Genomic DNA, 18559 nt, shown 5'->3' on the forward strand with positions numbered 1-18559 from the left:
ATGTCATTTCTCTCCAAATTAATAAGTAGTTCAGGGTTTCCCTGGTGGCGCAGTGGTTGAGAGTCCACCTACCAATGCAGGGGACACGGGTTCGTGCCCCGGTCCGGGAAGATCCCACATGCCACGGAGCAGCTAGGACTGTGAGCCATGGCCGCTGGGCCTGCGTGTAACCTTGACACTGTTTCAGCACTTCCTTAGACACGGAGAACCTCTAATATGTGGTGGGAATGGAGGGCTTATTGCAGTTGGCGGGCATAGATTACGTATATTTCGTCTCTCCAACTAGACTGTAAAGTCTTTGATGGCAAAAGATATGGGTCTTTGTAGTTTAAAGACTGTTTCCCAGACTCACCCCACAGTGGGGGGAGGGGTGCTGCTTCCACGATGTCCGGTGTGCGATGCTGGGACACCCTCCCCCTCTCTCCCCAGTGGCAGCTCTGCAAACCGAGATGGAGACCCTGGCTCTGCATCTCTTCTACGTGCAGAACATAGACCAGGACGTGCGTGATGACATCCGGGTGATGAAGCGAGTCGTGAAGAAGTCGGAAGCCGAGCGCATGCGGGCCGAGTTGGAGAAGAAGCAGCAGGTATCCTGCAAAGATGATGCCTGTGTGACTATTTGCCACATCTTTGATTTCCTGATCTGATCAGCCCTGCCCCTGCGTGAGGGGCCATGCCCAGCATGGGGTTGCTGACGTGGGTTGAGGTTGCTGGGGACCCATCTCACTGTGCATCTCGTCCCCTCCCTTCCAGGACCTGCACGTGGACCAGCTGACCACCCGAGCCAACCAGCTGGAAGAACAGATTGCCCTGTTCGAGGCTCAGTACCGCGCTCAGGCTGAGGACACCCGGACGCTAAAGAAGGCAGTGAGCGAGGTAAGTGCTCAGTGGCACAGGTGCCATCTGGCAGCGCCCAGGCAGTGCCTGCATGCCTACAAGGAGACTGACTGAGCCCCCAGTTAGCCGGCCAGCCTCCTGCACATCTGTCTGTCCTCATAAGCATCTCAGAGCATCTGGCTGACCCACGTTGGGGACACAGTAGATACCAGCTGACTGATAGCCAGTATTCTTATTCCCACTGTAGCCAGTGATAGACTGAAAGGCCCCTCAGGAGATGGGACATTCTGTCCTGCTTGCTGAGGCATCCTTAGCAAGTTCCTTACCGACAGCAGGCCTCTTTCAGAGAGGGCTGAAGTCTCCCTACCCGTTCTCAGCCTGGGCAGCCAGTGCTCCAGGGCAGTGCCCACATCTCCCTTCCCGTGGAGTAAGGGAGGGCCCGGGCTCAGTGCAGCTCCAAGTTCAGTGGCCAGCACTGGAAACCAAAGTGGCTGTGACCTTTTTTTTTTAATCTGTGAGTCACCATCTGCATTCATACGTGCAGTGATGACACAAAGGAAACAACACACTTTTATTGAAGGAGAGACAGATGGGCTTGAACAAACGAACAAACACACCTGGGTCTACATGGGAAAACGCCCAGTGCTTGCCAACCTATGAATATACTTAATCTAGAATGTGCTCCCACCAGAATCTCAGGGGGGAAAAAACTTCTTAGTTAGCAAAGTGATTCTTAATTTTATCTGAAAAATAAATTCAGAGGACTAGCAGAGAATTGTCCAGGGAGGAAGGTTCTTGAAGGCTGGCCCACGGTCCCAGTTTGCCTGGAAATGACAGATTTTCCAAGACATGGGACTTTCTGGGCTAGAACCAGGGGAGTCCAGGATAAACCGGGATGGTGGGTCCACCTAGCATTAAATACTATAAAGCCCTAGAGGCTAAAATAATGAATTACTGGAGTCAGGGACAGACAGGTAGGCTGTGGGAGCCTGTGAGAGAGCTCAGAATCAAGGAAATGTTTATATAGAAATTTTATGGATTATAAATTAATGGAGAGCAAGTGAATTATGCACCCGGTGGTGTTGGGACATTTGGTTAATCATTTGGGGAAAAAAATCAAATCTTTTCCTCATACCACACACTAAAATAAATTCCACATGGGATCAAGTATTGAAACAAGGGAAACTGTACCAGAAGAAAGAAAATGAGAAATATTTATAAAGCCCTGGATTGGAGAGGCCTTTCTAAGCATAACACCAGTAAGTTTGGTGGTGTAAAGAGATTTTGAAAATCAATTCAGAACCTGCTGTGTGCGATTCTGCTCTGTGCTGACTGTGTACACACACACGATGCTGTAGTTCTCTTTCATTACGTCTTTTTTGCCTCCCGCCCCTCCCTGCTGGCTGTGTGCCATCGGGGCAGGGCCGTCCCACATTTGTTCATCCTGCATTCCTGCACCCAGAACAGGGGGGCCCATGGCAGGTGCGACATAGACATTGACTACAGATGAGGGCGGGACAGGGGTTCTCCCACCAAGTTGGCAAAGATGAACAAGGCAGGGGAATCAGGGCTCCCACACTGATGGCGGGGGTGCAGTCTGTCTGCATCAAGATCCTTATTCAAGGGCAATACTGTACTGCATGTCAGGGACACCCACCCCACTCCCCAGCAAGCTCTCCCAAAATATCACTGTTTGGACTTCATTCCAGGGAAAATAGGCATGCAAATAAAATTTCTGTATACGTTACATACTTCACGAACAAAATGAATAGAGTCACTGGGGACACAGTGCTGTGTGTGATAACCAAGAAAGTCCCAAGAAGAGGATATTGGTTAAACAAATTATGATATATCCATGCAGTGGAGGACTATCCCACCAATAAAATAAATATTTGCTGGCATGGAAACCCATTCACAATATGCTACTTTTTATTTTTAATATTTATTTATTTGGCTGCGCCGGGTCTTAGTTGCAGCACATGGGACCTTAGTTGTGGCATGCACGTGGGATCTAGTTCCCTGACCAGGGATCGAACCCTGGCCCCCTGCATTGGGAGTGCAGTGTCATAACCGCTGGACCACCAGGGAAGTCCTGCTACTTTTTTTTTTTTTTTTTTGCGGTTCGCGGGCCCCTCACTGTTGTGGCCTCTCCCGTTGCGGAGCACAGGCTCCGGACGTGCAGGCTCAGTGGCCATGGCTCACGGGCCCAGCCTCTCCGCAGCATGTGGGATCTTCCCGGACCGGGGCACGAACCCGTGTCCCCTGCATCGGCAGGCGGACTCTCAACCACTGCGCCACCAGGGAAGCCCCCTGCTACTTTTTAGTACTAAGTTACAAAACAGTAATAGGATATGATTGCTTACTCACACACACACACACACACACACACACACACACAACACACACACAGGAAGACAACACCAGGGTGTTAGAAATGGTGAACTCTAAGTTGTGGGATTATTTTTATTTTCTTTTTGCTTATTTCCATATTCTAATTTGAGTAGAATAAACACTTTTTTTAACGAGGAGTGTGTTTAAAACATTTAAAGACTGAATTCAGCCTCGATTTTTGCACCTCAGCCTGTACCTTGGTCAGCAAGCCCTCATCCGGCAGCCTTGGGGAGTCGGGGGGCACCTGCCTCTGGCTGACCAGCCCCACAGAGCCCAGCCTGGGGAGGAGCCCAGTGGTTTTGGTACCTACTGCCTCGGCTGGGCACTGTTGGGCAGTGCACAACCTACTCCACGGCACAGAGCGACCTCCTCAGTTAATAACTTACCCAAATCTGGAAATGTCTCACCAGTCACGATATAATTAATTCATACCACTTTATGCTCTATAATAATAATAATGAATCGATGATTTTTTAAAGCCCTGACACCTGAGAGTGGGATCCCCAGTGGTGATGCTTCCTTTCACGTCCAGCTCCACCCTTTTATTGTCCCTATGAGCGTTCAAGGCCACTCTGACTTCCTCCAGCATCTACCACGCACATCCACCAAGAGTAGACGCTGCTGGGACTCAGCACCTCCACAAAGATGCTCGTGGCCTAATGGGGGTCTCACCTAAGCTCCCATTCAGTGCCCCTTCCGGGAATCAGCACGAGGCCAACTTGCTAATGGTGCAATGATTCCACTGAAATGACCCATCAGGACATTCTGAGCACCGCACAACACAGCAATTGTGGTCGAGCTAAGAACGTGCTGGGCATACAGGCACCATCCCCTCTGATCCGACGGCCACAGGATGTGGGTACTGTTACTGCTCCCGTGTCACAGCTGGGGCTCACGGCTCAGGCAGGTGTTAGACAGGTCTTTAGAGCCATGTTTAATTTCACATGTGTCCTTCTGCTGATGCAGATAAAGAAAAGCATGGGTAACAGAGAAGGAAGATGATTCAGGAAGCTCGGGGCTCTCCGACATCCTTTTGGGGCTCTGAGCTTAATGACATAAGACCAACATCCAAGTAACCTCAACTCTCCACTGTAGGCCTGCATGGAAATAGATGCCATCAACATGGAGAAAAAGCGCATCCTGCAGCAGTGGGCCACCAGCCTGGTGAGCATGAAGCATCGCGACGAGGCTCACAAGACCATCCAAGAGGCACTCAGGTACAGGCGGCCCTTCTGGTTGCCATGGAGGTGGGCCAGGTGGCTCAGGACCACAGCGGGGGTCTGGGCGAGCGGGGAGAGCTCGTGACAAGTGTGGGAATGCGGAGGTGGGTGCGGAGTGGACTCCACGCCCAGCTCCACCCAGGTGAGCATGGAGCGCCCATCCTCGGCTCTCCTGGGACAAAGGGGTGCACCTGAAGCCCCGCAGCCCTTCGGCTCCAGCTTCCGTCCTGAAGCCACCCTTATTGTTCACCCAGATTTCAGTGTTTCTTAAATCCTTTCAAACTTTCCGTGGCACCAGGAGCAGCAAAGCTTTCACGCTCAGATTTCCTGGGAGGATTAAGGAGAAACAGTGAGAGAGAGAGAAAGAAAAAGGGGTATTTATCTTGGGGAGATAAAGGTGTCCCTTTGATTTGCAGTTTCACCACCTGTGTGCAGAAACTTCATCCCTTCTCTATTGTTCTGCCAGAGGGCTGAGTTCCAACCGAAATCCTGCTTTAATCTCCCTGAAAAGGGAAGGAAGAGGCCCCCGTCGCGTTCCCCTCTCACTTCTAGCGAGGGCTGGACGTGTAGCCTGGGCGGGGTGCTGGAGACAGAGGCTTCCAGACACAGCACTGCCTGAATTCCCCAAACCTCCAGGGTGCTTGGGGCCCAGATGTGGAAGCCGGTTCTGGAGGGAGCACATCATAGCTCGACTCGACCTCAGAAAAACAAAACCGGAGGGACTGATTGTTTTTAAAACAAGCCATTTTACATGGGTAATGCTGGATTAAAAATACTCATTTCCTTCATTTTCCTGAGTCGATGAGAGAAAGCCAAAGGGAGAATCATGGAATTATCCCGGCAAAGTCCGGCTAAACATCTGCTTTCCCTTTAAACACGCAGGTGGAGGAACCAGGCGGGCTCAGAGCTGTGGGATCAGGCTCCTCTCTACCCTGCCCCCTGGGGCTGCTGGCCTGCCCACTCCCGCTGTGTCTGCCCCCTCAATGCTGCCCTGTGTTTGGTGCAGGAGAGGCCTTGGCCTGTGGGCAGCTTTTCCCTCCTGTCCAACGTCGACCTTGAATAAGGTTGAGGCTGGGAGTCTCATGGCCTGTGACCCCCACAGGGACCCCCCCGTTGTCCAGCACTTCCTGTGTGTGTCTGTTTGTGTGTGTGTGTGTGTGTGTGTAAGCAATCATATTCTATTATTGTGGGTCCCCGCCACACCGAGACTTGAAAGACAGCAGCTCCTATGGACTCTTCGTAGTTAGCGACAAAGTTGTATCAGGAGTGCGTCCCTACCACAGGTGAAGAATCATGTTGAGGCTACAGCAAACACTGAAAGTCATACATTCAAAGCAAATGGGTCATTTCCATGTGAAATGTCTCAGAACAAGCCAGAAAATACAAAGACTATACTGTGCTTAACTTGGGATGGGGGGGATACCCTACCTAGAATTTACACCCTCTCAGGGATAGGGACACAAACACGTCCCCTTGTGCCCTGGTATCTGCCTCTGTCATACTTCCTGACAGGATACGTGTGGGACAGGCATGGCTCAGCACCTCTGCTGGGTGTTAATTTGTCAGCTTCATCGCCTTGAGATCCTGTAACAGGTTCCCTCTTAATCCTCAGATGGATTGGGCCAAGCTTCAGACATATTCTAGATTCCACCAGTTCTTTTCGTTCTGTTTATTTTCCACTGGTGTCTGTTAATCAAGGACTCTTTTTAATCAATTTGTTAATTGAAGTACAGTTGATTTACAATGTTGTATTAATTTCTGCTGTACAGCAAAGTGATTCAGCTTTACGTATATAGGCATTTTTTAAATATTCTTTTCCATTATGGTTTATCATAGGATATTGACTATAGTTCCCTGTGCTCTACAGTAGGACCTTGTTGTTTATCCATCCTGTATATAAAAATTTATATCTGCTAACCCCAACCTCCTGCTCCATCCCTTCCCCAACCCCCTCCCCCTTGGCAACCACCAGTTTGTTCTCTATGAAGGACATTTTTAAAGAGTGTCTTTTTTATTTTATTATTTTTTAAATTTTTGGCCATGCTGTGGGGCTTGCGGGATCTTAGTTCCCCGATCAAGGATTGAACCCGGGCCACAGCAGTGAAAGTGCCGAGTCCCGGACAACGGGACCGCCAGCGGATTCCCAAGTGTGTCTTTTTTAAAAATAATTTTTATCAAGGGTAAGTGATCACATTACAGGAAATTAGAAAAACAGAGATAAAGATTTAAAATACCACAGTCTTTCTCCTTTTGTGACAATGACAGTTGATTAGCTAGCATTCTGGTGTCTTTTCCCCCATGCATGTTTTACTGAGTGTTCAGATTTGTGTCATAAAAATTGGATGTCTTATTGTTATTGTTATTGTCAAATCCTAGGTATTTATAAGGCTTCTACTTCCTAAAAAAGAAAATGAGTAACTTTTAAAAGTTTGGTTTATTGAGGATAATTTATGTACAAATTTATTATGTAAATTATTAGTGTTATGTTAAAAGTTATCCTTTTTCAGAGCACAGTTCAGTTCAGCAAATGGACAGACGCAAGTAGCCATGATACACTCAAGATATCAGCTATTTCCTGCATTCCAGAAGTCAGTACCTCTTCCCACCTCCAGCCCCCAGCAAATCCTGATCTGCTTTCTGTTCCTATAGTGTGGTCATTTCTAGAATGTCATATAAACAGGATCACACGATACGTAGCTTTTCTTGTCTAGCTTTTTTTTCACTTTGCACAGTGCTTTGAGAGTCAGCCTGATGTTACAAGATCAGTTGCTGAGTAGTAGTCCCTCATGTGTATATATCAACATTTGGTTGTTTCCAGTTTGGAGGGTAGCATGACCAGAGCTGCTGTGAAATTGTGTGCAGGTCTTGGTATGGGAATGCAAAATGGAACAGGCCACTTTGGGAAACACTTTGGCAGCATTTGAGATTCCCAGCCATTCTCATCCTCACCAACACTTAATAGTGCCGTCATTTAAATTTTGGCCATTAGTAGATATGTCATGGTGTCCTGTTGAGATTTTAATTTGCATCTTCCTAATGACCAGTGATATTGAGCGTCTTTTCATGTGAGTATTTGCCATCCATATATCTTCTTTGATAAAATGTGTCTTTTGCTCATTTTTAAAAATTGAAGTACAGTTGTTTACAATGTTTCAGGTATACAGCAAAGTGATTCAGATATATATATATATATGTATACTTTTCCATTATAGGTTATTACAAGGTATTGAATATAGTTCCCTGTGCTATTGTTTATCTATATATCTGTTAATCCCAAATTCCCAATGTATCTCTCTACCCCCTTTCCCTTTGGTAACCGTAAGTTTGTCTTCTATGTCAGTGAGTCTATTTCTGTTTTGTAAAGAAGTTCATATGTATCATTTTTTTAGATTCCACATATAAGTGATATCATATATTTGTCTTTCTCCGACTGACTTACTTCACTTAGTATGATAATCTCTAGGTCCATCCATGTTGTTGCAAATGACATTATTTCATTCTTTTCATGGCTGAGTAATTGCATATATATGTGTGTGTGTGTATGTATGTATATATATACACATACACACATACCACATCTTCTTTATCCATTCATCTGTCGATGGACATTTATGTTGTTTCCATGTCTTGTCTATTGTAAATAGTACTGCTATAAGCACTGGGGTGCAGGAGTCTTTCCAAATTAGTTTTTGTCTTTTCTGGATATATGCCCAGGAGTGGGATTGTTGGATCATATGGTAATTATACTTTTAGTTTTTTAAGGAACATCCATACTGTTCTCCATAGTGGCTGCACCAATTTACATTCCTACCAACAGCGGAATGTAAATTTTTCTCCACACCCTCTCCATCATTTATTATTTGTAGACTTTTTGATGATGACCATTCTGACTGGTGTGAGGTGATACCTCATTGTAGTTTTGATTTGCATTTCTCTGATTATTAGTGATGTTGAGCATCTTTTCATGTGCCTGTTGGCCATCTGTATGGTCTTCTTTGGAGAAATGTCTATTTAGATCTTCTGCCATTTTTTGATTGGGTTGTTTGTTTTTTTTATGTTGAGCTGTTTGAGCTGTTTGTATATATTGGAAATTAATCCCCTGTCAGTCACATCATTTGCAAATATTTCCTCCCAGTCTGTAGGTTGTCTTTTTGTTTTGTTTATGGTTTCCTTTGCTGTGAAAAATCTTTTAAGTTTAACTAGGTCCCATTTGTTTATTTTTGCTTATGTTTCCATTACTCTAGGAGATAGATCCAAAAAAATATTGCTGTAATTTATGTAAAAGAGTGTTCTGCCTATGTTTTCCTCTAGGAGTTTTATAGTATCCAGTCTTACATTTAAGTCTTTAATCCATTTTGAGTTTATTTTGTATATGGTGTTAGAGAATGTTCTAATTCATTCTTTTGCAAGTAGCTGTCCAGTTTTCCCAGCACTACTTATTGAAGAGAATGTCTAGTCTCCATTGTATATTCTTGCCTCCTTTGTCATAGATTAATTGACCATAAGTATGTGGGTTTATTTCTGGACACTCTATTCTGTTCCATTGATCTATGTGTCTGTTTTATTGTGCCAGTACCATACTGTTTTGATTACTGTAGCTTTGTAGTATAGTCCCAAGTCAGGGAGTGTGATTCCTCCAACTCTGTTCTTATTTCTTAAGATTGTTTTGGCTATTCAGGATATTTTGTGTTTTCATACAAATTTTAAAACTTTTGGTTCCAGTTCTGTGAAAAATGCCATTGGTGACTTGATAGGGATCGCATTGAATGTGTAGATTGCTTTGGGTAGTATGGTCATTTTAACAATATTGATTCTTCCAATCCAAGAACATAGTATATCTTTCCATCTGTTTGTGTCATCTTCAATTTCCTTCATCAGTGTCCTTTAGTTTTCAGAGTACAGGTCTTTTCCTTCTTAGGTAGGTTTATTCCTAGGTATTTTATTCTTTTGCTCATTTTTAAACTGAGTGGTTTATCTGATTATTGAGTTATGAGTTCTCATATGTTCTGGATACAAGTCCTTTACCAGATGTGTATTTTGAAAATATTTTTCTCCCAGGCTGGCCTGTAATTTCATTCTCTTAATGGTGTTTTTTGAAAGGCCAAAGTTTTAAATTTTGATGAATTCCAATTTATTAATTTTTTCTTTCATAGTTCATACTTTTTATGTCCTCTCTAAGAAATCTTTGCCTGACGTAGAGTCATAAAGATTTTCTCTATGTTTTCTGCTAAAGTTTGATAATTTTAGCTCTTCCATTTAGGTATATGATCTATTTCAAGTTAAAAATTTTTTTTTTTTTTTGCGGTATGCGGGCCTCTCACTGTTGTGGCCTCTCCCCTTGCAGAGCACAGGCTCCAGATGCACAGGCTCAGCAGCCATGGCTCACGGGCCCAGCCACTCCACAGCATATGAGATCTTCCCAGACTGGGGCACGAACCCATGTCCCCTGCATTGGCAGGCAGACTCTCAACCACTGCACCAACAGGGAAGCCCTCAAGTTAATTTTATTATGGTCTGAGGTTCAGTCTTTTTTTGCATGTCCATCTCCAGTTGTCTTAGCACCCTTGGTGAAAAGACCATCCTTTCTCCACTGAAATACTGTGGCACCTTTGTCAGAAATCAGTCAATTGTGTGTGTGTGTGTGTGTACACTCTCCATCCTGTTCCATTGATCTATTTGTCTATCTTTCACCAATACCACATTGTCTTCATAAGTACAGCTTTATAGAAAGTCTTTAAATCAGATATTGGGAGTCTTTGTTCTTCTTTTACAAAATTATTTTGGCTATTCTAGGTCCTTTGGATTTCTATATGAATTTTAGAATTAGCTTGTCAATTTCTGGGGAAAAAATGCCTACTGGCATTGAGATTGGAAATGCATTGAGACTATAGAGCAGTTTGAGGAGAATTGACACCTTCATAATATTGAATCTTCTGCTGCGTGAACACAGCATATCTCTACAGTATCTTTTTTTTTTTTAATGTGTACAGGTGTTTATTGCTATACTGGTGAAATTGGGAAAAAGCAGAAAACTGGATAGAGCCTAAATGTATACGAATGAGATATTTAAAATACTATCTGGTCATTGAAAAGAATTAAGGTAATTTCTATGTACACTGATATTGAATATCTCTAAGATACAACAGAATAAAAAGTAAGGTGCAGAATAGGATATACTAAGCTTCCTCTTGTAATTTTTTAAGTGGAGAGAAATACGCAAACACCCACAAACATAATGTTTATATATGCATAAAATATATCTGGCAAGACATTTAAGAGACAGTAACAGGTTGCTGGGGGAAGAGAGTCCAAGGCCCAGGAATAGATGTGAGAAAAATATGGAAGGTATTATTCTAGTTCAAGAAGAAAGTACTTTTTGAATTTTTGAATAAGAACTTATTCAAAGGATAAGATACCACAAGTAGAGAAAAGCATGCTTAAAGTACAGCAGGACAGCACAGAATAAAAGGGAAAAAATGTCTCACACACAAAAATTCAAATTCCATTATCCAGGAGCTGCATTTTTTTTGTTTGTTTGTTTGTTTTTTTTCTTTTTGCGGTATGCGGGCCTCTCACTGTTGTGGCCTCTCCCGTTGCGGAGCACAGGCTCCGGACGCGCAGGCCCAGCGGCCATGGCCCACGGGCCCAGCCGCTCCGCGGCATATGGGATCCTCCCAGACCGGGGCACGAACCCGTATCCCCTGCATCGGCAGGCGGACTCTCAACCACTGCGCCACCAGGGAGGCCCCGAGCTGCATTTTTTAACTTGACATTACTTATGGGTATTTCCATGACCAGTATGCTGAGGGGATTTGAAGAGACAGCCACCTGTATTCCTCCCAGCCACACCATTCACTGTGTGCCTCAAATGCTTTAAGCTTCGTGTTCACGAGTACAAAACTGAGATAACAGCATATCCTTTCCAAGGGTTATGGTCATGACTAAAGGAGATGGGCTGGCGCCAACCACTCCCCACCCACAAGCACAAGGCAACAGTTTCCTGCCCTTCCCCCCCCCCATAATCACAATATTAGAAGAGTTTTAGACTTGGACTTGAGATGGGTAATAGTTCTTTTAACTTTTATTTTTTTTAATTATTTTATTTTTGGCTGCACAGCATTCAGGATCCTAGTTCCCCAACTAGGGATTGAACCCATGACCCCTGCAGTGGAAGGATGCAACCCCAACCACTGGACTGCCAGGGAAGTCCCGGGTAATAGTTCTAATTCATTAGAAAATATTAGTTAAGATTTGAGTACTATTGGGACTTCCCTGGCAGTCCAGTGGTTAAGACTCCATGCTTCCACTGCAGGAGGTGTGGGTTGGATCTCTGGTCAGGGAACTAAGGTCCCACGTGCCACGCAGTGTGGCCAAAATTAAAAATAAATAAATAAATAATATGCGAAAGTCATAAAAAAATTTTAAAAAAGATTCGACTACTATTAAAAGAGTTGGTTGCCTAATTTCTTTCTCTCCACTCTGTGAGCTTTCTCTGAGCAGGGTACCACCATACACTTTGGTGTTCCGATGTCCTAGCTTTGCTCTTTCAATTTTGGCAGCGAATGCCAGCATCAAATCAAGTCCATGGATGGCGAGCTCGAAGCCTATAAGAAATCCATCATAAAGGAAGAAGAAAAGAACGAGAAGCTGGCCAGTATCCTGAACCGGGCAGAGAGGGAAACCAGCCTGATGCAGAAACTGACTTCGCAGTGCCTGGCCAAGGAGGAAGCCCTGCAGAATGAGTTCAACACCTACAGGCTCACCCTGCTGGACACGGAGGACACACTGGGCAAGGCCCACATGGTACGGTCATGTCTCCCACCCTCAGGGCAAACCTCCCCGACCTCTTTCACAACACCCACCCTTTGGCTATTTCTTTCCAGGAATACACGGCAACCATAGGCCAATTGCAGACTCTCCACCAGACCATCCAGCATGAGCTGGAGCTGAGGAGGAAGATGGATGCCTCCATCATGGAGAAGCTGCAGGAGCACATGACCTCCAACAAGATGACCAAGTACTTCCACCAGCTCATCCTGAAGCTCCAGAAGAAAAAGACCAACCTGGTATGCCACTGCACACACCCGGGCCTCGAAAGGCAGATGCCCCCAGGGAGAGCAGGCATTGGGGTGCCTCTCGTGGGGAACAGACCACATGTGGCGGAATGGGTGGGAGCAAGGGGCACTCAGCATGTTCATTCACCTTTCATTTTTTTCTAGTTGAAAATAAATGCATTTTCATTGTAGAAAACCTAGAAGTACCAAAAGGCATAAGAGGAAAATAAGACAGCTGCAGTCCCACCATCCAGAGATAATCTCTTCTGAAATTGTGGTGTATTTCCTTCTGGAAATTTTTCTAAACACACACGGTCATACTCATACACACAAAGACACACAGAAACACACGTGCACATACACATCCCCATGTGGACATATGAGCAAACACATGCACACTCGTTCACACACACACAAACATGTACACATTTGTGCAACATGTTCACATACATGAACACACGTGTGAAGACACCTATGCACACACAACCCTAGAGGACATAGGACTCTTACTATATACCAGTTTTTAATCCATTTACATTAATTTTAATGAAATACAACACAGAGAAAAGTACACAAACAAGTGTAGTTGTCAATGAATTTTTCACTATGTATGTAGTGTTTTATTTTACATTATTGGCCACATTCAACATAACATTTTCCATTAAATATTCTTAGAAAAAGTACATGTTGGCTTATGCATCACATTTCATCCTACAAATGTATGTGTTTTGTTCAACAGTTCTCTCATTAGACACTTCAGGTTGTTTCTAGGTTTTAAACTTTATAAATAACTCAGCACTGAACATGCTTGCTCACATATCTTTGTCCACATGTCTGAGGATAAATTGCTGCAGCAGAAACCCTGGTCAAATTGGTAGGAGCATTTTTTTGTGTGTGTGTGGTATGCGGGCCTCTCACTGCTGTGGCCTCTCCCGCTGCGGAGCACAGGCTCTGGACGCACAGGCTCAGCGGCCATGGCTCACGGGCCCAGCCACTCCGCGGCATGTGGGATCCTCCCGGACCAGGGCACAAACCCGCGTCCCCTGCATCGGCAGGTGGACTCCCAACCACTGCGCCACCAGGGAAGCCCGGTAGGAGCATTTTAAACGAATTGTGGAGTTGCCCAAGCCTCTGCCTCCCCAGGGTGTGCCTGGAGGTCCTGAGTGAATATGATTGGCCCACCTGGCCTGGGGACCCCACTCCTACCCCTGTCATGAGCTCTCTCTTGCTCCCTCAGGGGTCTTGCTTTTCTCTGAGTGGGGGGGTCCCTGTGTCCTTAGAAAAGCAATTTGTTACTTAAATAGTTTCTTCTTTGGCTCTTCCTGTGATGTGACCCCCTGCCTCGGGGCTTCTGTCTATCTGGCTAGCAGCCTGAAGCACCTCACACCTCCCAGATACCTGGGAGGAGACCAGCTCACTCCCTGCCTGGTGTGCTAAGGAACTGGAGAGACAGGGCTGGAACCAAGGCCGCCCATGCCTGGATCTCCTTGAGATGCCCTAGCTGACGCTGGTGGAGTACTTCCAGTTCTTATTCTGGGAAGTGGGGGCAAGACTACCTGCTGGGAGCAAAAATGGGGGGGAGTCAGTGTGTACTGGAGAAGCTATGAAGTGTGGTGGATGTGAAGTAAACCTGCCCAGCCCTGCTGCAACACCACAGAGGCCGGTCGCCTGGCCCCCAGGTGTCCCTCTTCCCCAGCCACCCACGTAGGCGGCGCATGTACCAATTGTTGCAACAATTGGTGGGCAGCAGGTGTACTACCACCCATGTCCACAGGAGAGCAGTAGAGAGTCCTGGACCAGTGTTCGTTGAAACAGTTGGTGGGCGGCATGTGTACTACCACAGATGTCCACAGGAGGGCAGTAAAGTCCTGGCCCAGCATCTGTTGCAACAATCGGTGGACAGCAGGTGTACTACCACCCGTGTCCACAGGAGGGCAGTAAAGAGTCCTGGGTCAGCGTTTGTTGCAATTGGTGGGTGGCACATGTCCTACCACCCATGTCCACAGGAGGGCAATAAGGAGTCCAGGTCCAGCATTTGTTGCAACAATTGGTGGGCAGCAGGTGTACTGCCATCCATGTCCACAGGAGAGCAGTAGAGAGTCCTGGGCCAGCGTTCATTGCAACAGTTGGTGGGCGGCATGTGTACTACCACCGATGTCCACAGGAGGGCAGTAAAGTCCTGGCCCAGCATCTGTTGCAACAATTGGTGGGCAGCAGGTGTACTACCACCCGTGTCCACAGGAGGGCAGTAAAGAGTCCTGGGTCAGCGTTTGTTGCAATTGGTGGGTGGCACATGTCCTACCACCCATGTCCACAGGAGGGCAATAAGGAGTCCAGGTCCAGCATTTGTTGCAACAATTGGTGGGCAGCAGGTGTACTGCCATCCACGTCCACAGGAGAGCAGTAGAGAGTCCTGGGCCAGCGTTCGTTGCAACGATTGGTGGGCGGCATGTGTACTACCATCGATGTCCACAGGAGGGCGGTAAAGTCCTGGTCCAGCATCTGTTGCAACAATTGGTGGGCAGCAGGTGTACTACCACCCGTGTCCACAGGAGGGCAGTAAAGAGTCCTGGGTCAGCGTTTGTTGCAATTGGTGGGTGGCACATGTCCTACCACCCATGTCCACAGGAGGGCAATAAGGAGTCCAGGTCCAGCATTTGTTGCAACAATTGGTGGGCAGCCCATGTACTACCACCCATGTCCACAGGAGGGCAGTAAAGAGTCCTGGGTCAGCATTTGTTGGAACCATAGCCAGCAGATGCAAGTCCAGCTCTAGAAAGGGGGCACTTTTCCCAAACTGCTCATTACACCCCGTGGGCTGGTGGCAGACAGGGTGGGCATATCTGGGACAAGGAGCAGAGATTGTGGAGGGACAGAATCATACGCAGATGGGTCCAGAGGGAGGGCAGGCACAGGTGAACCGTGGGGCCTACACAGTTCGGGAGCAGTACCAACGTCCCAGGAGGAGGCCAGGGTGGTCTCAACAAAGGGGACAAACAGCCCGAGGGGACTGAGGGGAGGTCGGGTGCTCTGGTTGGCCTGGTTGGTGGCTGAAAGGGGACTTAGGAGCTGAAACCCTTCCAGGGTAGCTAGCACTGGGGTAGAGAGGAAGGTAGGGCCCCTGTGAAGACCCAGTGACCTTGGATGGTCTTGGCAAAGAAAAGGACGGGTGGATAGCCAGAGCTCAGAGGGGCCAGAGGGGCCAAGGTGTGACCGCAAGGAGCTGGGTGACGAGATGCTGGCAGGGTCTGGCTTTAAACCTAGGAATGTTCTGGAAAGCCATGCACGATGGCTGGTCAGAGAGTGCATGTGTGACAGAGCCAGCTGGGGTCGTGTGGGGAGGGGCAGAGATGACCCTGGGAGACCAGGAGTTGATGGGAGCCACAGGCTGGTAGAGAGCTGAGGATTTTCGTGGGCAGGAACTAGTGGGCAACCAACGGCGAGGGGCTGGCTAGCAAGGTCAAGGCAGAGCCACAGCTCGGAGAAAGGGGCCCTGATCCCAAAGTGAGCCCGAGCTGCCTCCCTCCCTGATTCTCACAAGTATCCTTATGATCAACCCTCCATTGTAGGAAAGAGTGAAGCAAAGCTGCCTTCGGAAGCCAACAGAGGAGGCAGGGTGGGCTGGCCCAGCCTTCAGGACAGTGGCAGCCCCGCGAAGCCCTGGGCAGTTCTGCCCCGGGCTGAAGCTCCCACCCCCAGAACCAAGGTTGGCAAGAGCCCCAGTACAGTACAATCTTTTCTCTCAAGGACTGTGTCCAGCTTTTCCAGTGAAATGTAAGGACATTTGTCCCATCAAATAGAAATTAGAAGTTGGTGTTTGTCACAGCATTATTTAGAGTTGGAATGTTGATAAGAGATTGACAAGCTCAAAGAAGGCAGGCATCTTGGTTTTCTTCACCAAAACACATGAGCTGCCAAGAGCAGTGCCCCATGATCATTGTGGAACAGATGACATTCCCAGGGACAGCTGTGACTTGCTTCCTAATCTCTGTTACAAATATGACTGAGTATTACACAGCCATTAAAAATGACATGACATGAAATTTGTCAAATTGCAAAGTGGCTTACAAACCTATATGTAGAGTGTGATCCTGTTTTTCTTTTGGTGGGGGGAAAGGGGTTTATATACAAAGTCGGGAAGGCAGGATAGATTCTAAATAGTGATGCTGGCTAACTGTGTGGCAGATTTATGGGTGATCATCTGTATTTTCACATTTCCCCATTTCAATGCACATTACTGTTTGTTTGATAAGAGGAGACAATAATGTTAGCTTTCTTTTTCTGTGAGAAATCATTAGGGTTCCAACAAGTAGGTCCTTTGACAGGTCATGAGGTGGAGAGAAAGCCAACATCCTCCTCTCCTGATTATGTTTTGGAATTTCTCCAGATGAATACCCGGAGGATCAAGGAAACAAGAAGCCAACCAGCTCATTTGGAGCCTCCCAGAAAGAGAAAAAAAGTTCAGTCATGTTTCCTTCTGCTAATTCAGGTGACACATCATTCCAAAATTGACGGTGACATTGCTCAGACCACCCTGGACATCACGAACACCAGCTGCAGGCTGGACATGCATCAGAAGACACTGGCTGAGCTGGACAAGGAAGTGAAAAAAGTCAACGACCTCATCACAAACAGTGAAAGTGAAATCTCCAGGCACACCATCCTGATTGAGAGAAAGCAAGGCCTCATCAACTTTTTGAACAAGCAGCTGGAGCAGACAATTTCTGAACTCGGGGTAAGACCCCAGGGCCGGGAGAGGCTACTCGGGTTGATATCTATGCCTGGCCATTTCAGGAACTTCTTATGTTCAGAAACGAACTCACATAGGGCACACACGTTCCTGTCCCGCCGATCGTACAGGTGAAGCACACGTGTCTGTGCCAAATGCTCTGACTCAGGGGCTGTCTGCACTCCTTCTCTGTTGGGCCAGATAGTCAGTATTTCAGGTGTTACAGGCCAGATGGTCTCTGTTGCAACCCCTCACCCCAGCGGCTATGAGGAGGAGCCACAGGCAGTACGTAAACAGACGGGTGTGGCCGTGTGCAGTAAAACCTTACTTAGGGCCCTTGAAGTTTGAATTCCGTATAACTTCTGCCTGGCACAAAATTCTCTTCTGATTTTTTGTGCGGCCCACGGGCTGTGCAAAGACAGGCAGCGGGCGGGATCTCAGCCACTGACTGCAGCTCTAAGTGAAGTGGTCTGATGAGTTTGGGGCTTGAAGTCCTACAGGTTATCCAGGTATCGCTGACCTGAGGAACCCACCAACAGCTTCAAGTCCCAGAGCAGGATGGGCAGCTGGGGGCGCATTCTCAGGTAGACCTCGACACCAGAGTGCGGTCTCAGAGCTGCAACCTGAGTGGATTCCAAGGGAGTAAAGAGCATAATCCATGACAGTGTGCTGTTAAAAGACAATTTGCGAAGCCCCTTTGGGTGACAGAGGCCCTGCTGCCCCTGCCCCAAGACTGGGGCATGGTGGGGCCCAGCCAGTGGAGGGAGGGGAAGGGGTCACAGACCCCCAGACCCATATCTCCCACAGCAGGTCAGGCCATGTGGCCTGGGCCCTCAGGGGAGGGGACCCAATGACAGGGTCCCTGGTCCCTCTGAGTAAAGACCCCCTACTCGTCGTCCAGACACATGATCTCAGGGGTCCCCACCCTCGGCAGCCCACCCGGATTTAGAGGCTCATTCTGCTTTCTGGTGAACATCACTTTCAGGGGGAAGAAGTGGGACCCCTGGAGCTGGAGATCAAGAGGCTGAGCAAGCTGATCGAGGAGCACAACGCCGGCGTGACGCAGGCCCAGGTGACCTGGCTCCGGCTGCAGCAGGAGATGGTGGCGGCCACGCAGGGGCGCGAGGAACACCTGGCCTCCCTGGACATGTCCAAGAAGGAGATCCACATCCTGGAGCAGAAGAAACTACGGATAGAAAGTGAGCTCCCCTGCCCAGCCCCCTCCACAGCACCTGCTGTGGTGTCCCGGTCCCACCTGGTCCCACCTGGTCCCACCTGGTCAGCCCAGCCCTGCAGCCCCACAGGAAGTGCTGCCTGGTGTCCAGGGC

The 18559-nt window shown here is 47.4% G+C and overlaps 1 protein-coding gene across 1 annotated transcript in view; it reads left to right on the top strand.

Annotated features, from left to right (window-relative positions):
• CCDC40 (coiled-coil domain 40 molecular ruler complex subunit) overlaps positions 1-18559 on the top strand; it is a 41876-nt gene that overhangs the window by 13764 nt on the left and 9553 nt on the right. Inside the window, exons 8-14 of the mRNA XM_081220140.1 lie at positions 430-587; positions 754-876; positions 4324-4445; positions 12008-12251; positions 12332-12514; positions 16992-17237; positions 18217-18430. Coding sequence (XP_081076266.1) covers positions 430-587; positions 754-876; positions 4324-4445; positions 12008-12251; positions 12332-12514; positions 16992-17237; positions 18217-18430 — 1290 coding nt within the window. The remainder of the gene's footprint in view (positions 1-429; positions 588-753; positions 877-4323; positions 4446-12007; positions 12252-12331; positions 12515-16991; positions 17238-18216; positions 18431-18559) is intronic.

This window comes from Mesoplodon bidens (assembly GCF_964165515.1).
Source record: "Mesoplodon bidens genome assembly, chromosome: 19".
In the NCBI taxonomy this organism is placed as follows: domain Eukaryota; kingdom Metazoa; phylum Chordata; class Mammalia; order Artiodactyla; family Ziphiidae; genus Mesoplodon; species Mesoplodon bidens.